Source organism: Pseudopodoces humilis, chromosome 1 (assembly GCF_049639895.1).
Source record: "Pseudopodoces humilis isolate 2021_Gansu_Grassland_sample_001 chromosome 1, ASM4963989v1, whole genome shotgun sequence".
NCBI lineage: Eukaryota > Metazoa > Chordata > Aves > Passeriformes > Paridae > Pseudopodoces > Pseudopodoces humilis.
The window spans coordinates 17,222,881-17,232,045 of record NC_142200.1 but is presented as its reverse complement, the minus strand read 5'-3'; the positions used below and the strand labels follow the sequence as shown (position 1 = coordinate 17,232,045).

The 9,165-nt window shown below is 41.6% G+C and overlaps 1 protein-coding gene across 1 annotated transcript; it reads left to right on the top strand.

The window, feature by feature from the left end:
- Nucleotides 1-450: 450 nt before the first annotated feature.
- Nucleotides 451-8,756, top strand: TRHR (thyrotropin releasing hormone receptor). The gene is made up of 3 exons (XM_088063998.1): nucleotides 451-1,245; nucleotides 7,363-7,995; nucleotides 8,751-8,756. Exons 1-3 carry the CDS (start codon nucleotides 451-453, stop codon nucleotides 8,754-8,756), a joined length of 1,434 nt encoding a protein of 477 aa, XP_087920124.1.
- Nucleotides 8,757-9,165: the final 409 nt, after the last annotated feature.

Below are 9,165 nucleotides of genomic sequence, written 5' to 3'. Positions count from 1 at the left end.
GGAGAGCAGCGTGAGGCAGAAGAACTTCACAGATCCCTGTCGTTTGACCTGCTGCGGCTGTCGCCACCCCGCAGTGCCGTGGCTCCTCCCGGCCAGCGGAGCCCGCTGGAGCCGCCGGCCGGGGCCAGCCCAGCCCCGCCGGGCAGCGCTGGGTGCTCCGCTCCCCTCCCTCCGCCTGCCCTCCTGCACGCCTCCAAACAGCTGGGAGAAAACAGCCTTGTGAGCTGGAGTCTTAGAGGGATTAACCCCTCTGGTAGCTGACTTCACAAAGGCTGAAAGTGCTTCAGGGGGAGTGGAGGACGGTACAGGAATGGGACTGTGACTACATGGAGAACGAGTTCTGGGGCTGCAGCTCAGCCACGCTCTGCTCCACTGACCCTTTTGCGAGGGACCATGGAGAGCAGCTGCTGAGATCGAGTGCTTGGCAGAAGCAGCAGTGGGCTGGAGAAGATGGAGAATGGCACAGCAGACGAGCAGAACCAGACTGGGCTGCCGCTATCAAGCCAGGAGGTCATTACAGCTGAATACCAAGTTGTCACCATCCTCTTGGTCCTCCTCATCTGCGGGCTGGGCATCGTGGGCAACATCATGGTGGTTTTGGTGGTCCTCAGAACCAAGCACATGAGAACTCCCACTAATTGCTATCTGGTGAGCCTGGCTGTGGCAGATCTCATGGTGCTTGTGGCTGCAGGACTACCCAACATCACAGAGAGCCTGTACAGGTCCTGGGTGTACGGCTACGTCGGGTGTCTCTGCATCACTTACCTCCAGTACCTGGGAATCAACGCTTCTTCTTTTTCCATCGCTGCCTTCACCATTGAGAGGTACATAGCCATCTGCCACCCAATCAAAGCTCAATTCCTATGTACTTTTTCAAGAGCCAAAAAGATCATTATTTTTGTTTGGGCTTTCACCTCCATATACTGTATGCTCTGGTTTTTCTTGCTAGACCTTAATACAGTAACCTACAAAGAGACTACTGTCGTGTCCTGTGGCTACAAGGTCTCCAGGAGCTATTACTCTCCTATCTACATGATGGACTTTGGTATCTTTTATGTAGTGCCAATGGTATTGGCCACTGTCCTCTATGGCCTGATTGCTAGAATACTGTTCCTGAACCCCATCCCTTCAGACCCAAAAGAAAACTCAAAGACCTGGAGGGATGATGTGGCTCACCAAAGCAAGCCTGTGAATTCCAGGATGACTAACAGGAGTTTCAATAGCACTATTGCTTCTCGAAGGCAGGTAGGAACAATATTTGAAATGGCTTTCTGAAACCTAAACCACTTGTTTTAAAGCTCACTTGTCTGAAGCTGTGGAAAGAGGTAAAATATATTCTTTCTTTTTTCTAAGTAGTCAAGTTTAAAATCAGTGATACACATATACATAAAAATACATCTCTTTTCTTGCCTGTACATTATTGCCTACTGCAAGGACCAAAAAAAAGAAACAGTATTTTATTTATTTATTATTTTTATTTTATTACATCAGAAAGCAATTTAGGAAGTCTCAGTTATGAAGGAAACAATTTTAATTATAGTTATTTTGTATTACAGCATGTTAGTAACCTTGTCAAATATACAAAGTGACTCTTGACTTATATTTGATATTTGAGAGGAGGGAGCTAGCCTGGAAGTTTGGGAGACTTGAGTTTGAGTCCCAGCTATGGCACTATTTCACTCAGCAAATGCAGTCAAGCTGTAAATTTTCCTGTCTCTAATATTCCTGTGACAAGTCTCTTTAAGGAAGTCTGTATATAAATTGCTTTGTAAATGCTAAATATCTTTGTTTTTCTTTCTCTCATAAAATATTTTTATGTATTGATGGTTCAAGACTGAGGCATAGGTTTCATTAGCTTCTTTTTATATTGTTGAATATGTATGCTGCTGTGTGTAACAATACCAGTGGAATGTGGTTAGTAGATTAATTGCTGGCTATTTGCAGTAAACCAAACGGTGTGCAACAGGTAGCACAGCTGGTACAGTGATGGGAAACACAGGGTGCATCTTTTGCAGCTGGCTCTGGGGGATATTCTTATTCTTTATATTCTTCTTATTTTGCGTCAGTTGCTACTGTTTATGAGAGGGACCACGTTCTCTTATCACAGAGATGGCAAAGACTTCAAAAGCTAACTGAGCTGCCTTCTACAGCACCGAGCCCCCAGAGAGCACTAGAGCTATGCTTGGAAACACACAACAGAAATAAGTGGGCTAGGTTACATTTAATTATGTTGCCAATTATAGTTAATAGTCAGAAAATAAGTGTTTAATGTTGTTTTTCTTTGTCCATTAATTAGTAGAAGAACACAATCTGCTCTTCAAGTTCTTACTATCACTTTTTGCTTGATTACATGTGCTTAGTATCACTTGAAAAACAGACAAATCTTTCACATTGAACACTAATAAATATGGACACTTATATTATGAAGATCATAATGTGATATATGTCTTGTAAAGACAGCAAGACTTTCTCTAAAAGCCTAAGCAACCTGATTGCTTAAAGCAGCCTCATTTTAAGTAAAGCTAGAATTTGCATATAGTACAACAAGGGACGCAAAGCAAGGATAGCGTGGCATAATGAATAATATTTTTGCATAATAGCAGCATGCAAAAGATAGGCAGTGGTGTAAAACAAGAAAAAACAAGTACCTATTAAAAAACATCTAGAATCTCAACAGTTTGTAAGACACGAAAGGGAAAAGTTCCTGCCGTGCTGATGAGGACATGTATAGCTGACAATACAGTCTGGCCTGACAGTGAGTCCTGCTGAAATGTGAAACTCTGCGTCTTCTCAGACCTGTGTTTGTGTTGCAGGGATTGAGTAGTGTACAATATCCAGCATGCCATCTGTAGAAAAGGTGACTGAAAATCTGGTGTGCACTTCCTACTTCTGTAGCACTTCTCATATTTATCCAAGAACATTTCTATAAAATTTAATGTATCCATGTTTCTGCAGGGGGCTTGGCTCCAGCTGAGAATGGAGGAGAAAATGGGAGGTGTTCCTATTCTTCATGATTCAAGACAAGGACAGGCAGACAAATAATCAGTAATTGTCATGGGCAGTGCAGGCTTGTCTTGGGGAAAATTAATATTGCCAATTTATTTCCTGTTGTTATAGCCAAAAGTTACACTCAGTCCCTTCCCTGCAGCAACCAGCAGTGTGGGGCCGGAGAGTGTTGCAGTCAGGTTGCAGGGATTGGTCTCTTGTCACTCCTTCCTTCTCACCCTTTTCCTCTGTTTCAGTGTGGGTCCTGCAGCCCAAAGACCCCAGATTTTTTATTTTTTCTTTTCCATTCATAATATGAATTCTGAATTACATATTTGCATGTAGGTTTCATACTTTCCCCAAAGGAATTCTGACTTTCCCCAGATATCAAGGGGACTGAGGAAAATAAATGCAGCCTTACATAGCAAACATGTTTATGGTCAAGTTTATACTTGAGATGGAATCCAGCTCACTTAACAATATGTGTATCTCACAAAGTTAGTTGGTTAGTCCAATGAAATAATCCAAGTTCATCATGGCTATCACGGTCAGTTTCAACAGGTAGATTTCCCTCTAGAGAAAGTCGTCCCTTAGACTGTGTTGCAGTCTGTGATGATCTGCTCACCAGAGAAATCCCTTTGTTCTCACACAGCAGAGCAAGCACAGGTTCCAGCTTGCAGTGCAAGATAAGTTTTGCGCAGCTTACATGAAATCCTCAATCTTATCACTTGGTTTCACTTGTGGTGTTAGTGTATCAAGACCTTAATCCTTCCGTTTATTTAATCCTCCTCCTCATTGCACAACTTCTTTTTGATTGTGAAATCATGGACTGGGATATACCATCTCTGTGTGTTGCAATGAACACGACCACGCACAAGAAGATGTTATTACATGGCTTTAAAACACCAGAGTGACTATTGCTTTTACCTATCAGTGTAAGAAAGATTAGTACTCAAAGGAGAAGGAAGCAATACTAAACTGTTCATACCAGGATAATGAAAATGTTTAATAAAAACACTTCCTTAGAATAAGAAGCTTTTGGAGCAGGAAGGAAAAGGAGAATACTAGTTCAGAATTAAAATATTGGGATTCTGTTCGGTAAAATATATTTTAAATATTTTTTTAGAACATCCTCAGAAATAAAAAGGGCTTGAAGCATGTTACTATGCAGCCAGGACCATACTCAGTCTCCAAATACTTTGTTATCATTCAAACTGCACTTGAAATTTGGACTGAGATGAAATTGCTCAAAGTCTTTTTACCATGTTTTCAATCTCCCTGACTAAGAATAATTTGTACCCTGAGCATAGGACATACAGTGCACATCCACAAAGAGCAGTGTATGCTGGAGCAGTGAATTGAGGATGCAGTGCTGCTGCTTTCAGGGAGCTTTGGTGTATGCTTGCAGGCAATAAAAAACATGTTCCTTTAAAATTTGTCCTCTTAGCACTCACTCCTCTGATGACAAATAATTAGCCTCTTCCCAATACATGTTTAGTTCTGTTTCATATGAAGTGATTTGAAAAAGGATATGGCATTTTACTTAAACAAAGAGGACCAAACTTTCCTCTAAACTGTTTACGTTCAGCAATAAAGACTTTTGGTGGGGATAAGAATGCAGCTTTGGCCTCAGTCAAGTATTTAGATAATGGGTTCACCTACAAAGCAAATTGAGGTGAATTTGTGTCAGAAGCCCTGAGTGGTGCCTCATCCTGCAGTGGGGTGACAACTCCCATGCTGGGACAAAGCAAGCCTTGCCAGAGCACCTCCTGGGAGCTGCTGTCATTTGCACAGAGGTCGTGGTGTGAGGTGGCTGAGCATGAAGGACCACTCCAGAGCCACCTTAAGGAGGATTTACCAATGGGCAAATAACTACCTGAACTCAGGGCCTCATCATGTCTCAGAGACAACCACAGCTGGTCAGATGGATCAGGAAACTGAATTTCTGACAGGCAATAGAGATCTTGTGAGAGGTTGGCTATTTTTGGAAGATTTGGAAAGATATGTACTGCAGACAGTTTAAAATTATAGTGAATTCTCTTCATTGTCCTGCATGGACTGAACCACCAAGAGATGCCACCTGTGGATTCTGCTTCTTCTCTTGCCATGAATGAAGACTCTGTGGAGCCATGTGAGTACATGAGTTGGTTCATTGACCTGAGCAAAATGAAAACCAGCTCTACAGAGCTCTACAAGTGCTTAGTTTCCAGCAGAAGAAGCTTTTGTTGTTAGAGAGAAAATGCATATCCAAATGCCAATAAACAAATTCAGCTAATAATTTGCACACTACATACATACAAACATACATTTATTATATAGATATATATTTGCAGTATATGGGATAAAGTCACTTGAGGAGCAACCGTCTTTGTTCATTGCGGCACTGTGTTAATTGTGCAATTCTGAATTACACCTTCTTGACAGTAAGAATAATTTACTTCTAGTCCAGATTCAGACTGATAGCTGCAACTGTGCAAATGATCCTCTGAGCAATTTTTCCTGAAAGAAATGTAAACTGCCAGTGACTGGTAGGTATCATAATGGAGTGCCCTGCTGAGCTTCTGGTAGCAAAGTACTCTGATGCCTGTGTAGGCTGTTAGGCACTGAATGCCTGAGCTGATGGAATACATCTGTTGGTTTGGCTCTGGCCCATTGTTCACCCAGGCTCCACAACTGGTGGCTTTCTTCATTTCAATGTGACTTATTTTCTACAGTGAATGGTTGCTCTCCACTGAATGGATTTGCTCAGTTAGGAAGCACAGGCTGGAGCTGAGCTGGAGGCATGAGAACCATAGTGGGTCAGTACTGGGTGAGCTCTCTCCCTGCCCCCATGTTCGCAGGAATGGTCCTTTCAGAAGTGGAGATAGGGAGAGATCATCCTTTGAGTTACCTGGAACATTCACATTTGTATTTTGCCCTATTACAATGACTGTGCACAGAATATTAGGAAAAAAACAGTATAGAATTAATAATTAAAAGTATCAATCAAGTGATAAAAAGGAGATAGTATTTCTCAGTCTTATTTTTACTTCTACTGAACATAGCTGTAGAGAAATCAAAAGTAAGGGTGAGGGGAGGAGAACCATAAGATAAAATTGCAGCCTTTGAATATGTACATTCAAAGACTGATTAAAATAGATAGATACATCAATTTGTAGAGTAACTGATTTTCATCACATTCTTTATTGTAATACCTATAACAAACCAAACAAATTTGCTTAGAAGTGTGTCTTTCAAGATAGATAGGAAAAAATATATTCATTAGGCAATGTGATGGCAGGTTTCTATATAATGAGCTTATCTGGTCAGAAGACAAGAGAATTATACGCTCACAACTTCAAACTAAAACTCACTTCTAAAACTAGCATGTGTTTGTGAGTGATCTTAGTGGAGTTACCTCCTCTTGAAACTCTTCTCAATCTACAATCAAAAGAAGCAGTTGTAGCTCAACAGAATGTGGGCCAACACTTCCTATTTCACACAGTTAACCAAGTCATCTCCTGACTTTCATGAGGTTGTGCCACTGCATCATCCCGTCACATTTCTGTGTGCTTTCTACTTCTTAGTGTCTTTCAAACTTTCTTTAATGTAGAGACTATTGAATACTATCTACACTAGAATTAAATTATTTACAAAAGAAAGACTAGTTTTAAAGTGGGTTTAAATAATTGTTTATTATTTCTTGTTCACTTCATTTCAGCTGTCCTGGGTATTCCCAAAGGTGATTCTTTTCCTTTTTCAAAAGAAAATTACATAATAGAATAAAGTTCTTTTAACCATCAAGTTTTATTGATAATCCTTTTTTTCCCCTGGCTCTGTAAACTTTATTTGACTTTTCAGAGTAAACATCGAAAAATGAAGATCTAATTAAATATTGAAGATTTGAGGAATAGAAATTAATCTAATTGTTCTGTTCTTTTTTCCTTATTTTTGGCTTTGGGAAGTTGTTTTAGGCTGACTGTTAAACCAGATAACCTACAAAGGCTTCATGTTCAATTACTTTACAGGTTATACTAGTCTAAAGGAAGAGATTCAATGTGTTTGGGGAAAAAAAATATTTTCTATCCTTTTTTTCCCATTTGAATCAAGAGCCCCTTCCAGCATAAGAAGTGGAAATGTCTAAGGTCTACAACAGTTAGCTTACTGGGGTGTCATCTGCAAAGAGTAATTTAACAAAAACTAGAAAGAATTTGAAGCCAAGGTTTCTGTACTTCCTATTGTAGAAAACCTTTCTGAATCAAATACTCATCAGAAATTCCTACTGAAGGATCCATCCAGAGTTTTGGTTTGGCCCTAGAGGTGTAAGAATGCATGTGCTCATTCCAAGGGGAGTGCTAACCTTCTGCCCCTCTTGTGTCTCCCTCTGTGTTCCCTCAGGTTACCAAGATGCTGGCCGTGGTTGTGATCCTATTTGCATTCCTCTGGATGCCCTACCGCACCCTGGTTGTGGTCAATTCCTTTCTCTCCAGACCCTTCCAAGAAAACTGGTTCCTGCTGTTTTGCAGAATCTGTATTTACTTAAATAGTGCCATCAATCCTGTAATTTATAATCTCATGTCTCAGAAATTCAGAGCGGCCTTCAGGAAACTGTGCAAATACCAGCAGAAACAGGAGAAGAAACCTGCCAGTTACAGCATGGCTCTAAATTATAATGTCATCAAGGACTCTGATCATTTCAGCACGGAGCTAGAAGATATTACCAATACCTACCTGTCCTCTGCAAAATTGTCCATTGGTGATACGTGTTTGTCATCCAAGGTAACAGTTAATACATGTCAGTGTCTGCTCTGGAGTCCTCCCCTAGCAGAGCATGTTGTTGTCCGTCTTGCTGTACATGTTGCTGTGTATGTTGCTGTGTATGTTGCTGTACATGTTGCTGTACATGTTGCTGTACATGTTGTTGTTTATGTTGCTGTACGTGTTGCTGTACGTGTTGCTGTACGTGTTGCTGTACGTGTTGCTGTACGTGTTGCTGTACATGTTGCTGTGTATGTTGCTGTACGTGTTGCTGTACGTGTTGCTGTGCTGGGGCAGCTTTCAGCCAGGCAGCCCTGCAGAGGGCTGGGAGAGGCTGGCAGGGACAGGGACAGGCCATGGCAGGCAGGGACAACTGCCCGGCTCTGCAAAGTTATGTTTTCAAATGCTTTGTGCCAATAATGATGGGATTTGGAGGATCTGAAGCATGGGAAAGGATGGAGAGAAACAATCAGATTAAGCCTTCTTTTCTGAGGAGCAGTGGGCTCTAGTGGAGCATCAGAAAGTGGTTCTGAGGCACGGTGCCTCACGTACACATCTGGCAGGAGGGTGATGTTGGTGTCTGAGCTCAGTGATTCCTCTGGGCGTGCTCTGGCTGGCTGCAGGGAGGGCATTGGGGCATTTTCTTGAGCCTTCCCCCTTGACGCCAGCTGGGGCTTTACTAGCCTGGTGCCAGTACACAGCTGGGGCTAAGGAGAGGCTCTCCCACACACCAGCACTCTCATTCTGAGACTGCTGAAAGCTCCCTGCATTTCTGTGCTAGCTGCAAACATCCCCATGTATGTAGCACATCTCTTTAACCCAGCTCTCTTGATGATGCACATTGCTGTTTTCATGATGCTTTTATTACACACTACTACCGAAATGCTGTTTTTGAACATTTTATGAACATTTTATATCTTAAAAATATACATGATCTACAAAAAGGCTTATTTTTCATTTGTTTTTGTGGATGATATGAGAGTGTAAAATATTGTTTCTCACTTTGCTTCCTCTCTCCTCATTTTCAGGCCTGAGGCTGATCTTGTTCTGAGTATGCAGCCTTGTAAGACGTTTGGATGCTCTGTTCCTACCAATTGTATGAATTGTAAGGACATTTCTGCTCACAGAATTCCAGAAGCTACCATAAATCTTTACATAACTGCCTCTGCCCTACAAGAAAATGCACCACCTTAAGGAGTGAAAAAGAGTATATTATTGAGGCTAACTGAATGAAGTAGTTAATCTAACTTCAGGCAGGTGAGTTGGCTTCAGTAGAATACCTAAATCCTTCTTCCCATTAACTGAAGAATGGTCTGTGATCTCAGAATGAGCAAGGCTCGCCAGGACATGTCCATGGACACAGAGCAGGGAGGTGGATGATGCTCCCTATGAAGATGAGAGGTGAGGAGAGGAGCCGTTCTAATGTGTGGCTGTGCTGGGCAG

Bases quoted from the DNA above. Each gene is read 5' to 3' on its own strand.
- TRHR (XM_088063998.1), top strand. From the start codon at position 451: ATGGAGAATGGCACAGCAGACGAGCAGAACCAGACTGGGCTGCCGCTA. The intron at 1,246-7,362 runs GTAGGAACAATA...GTGTTCCCTCAG, and splicing joins CTATTGCTTCTCGAAGGCAG to GTTACCAAGATGCTGGCCGT.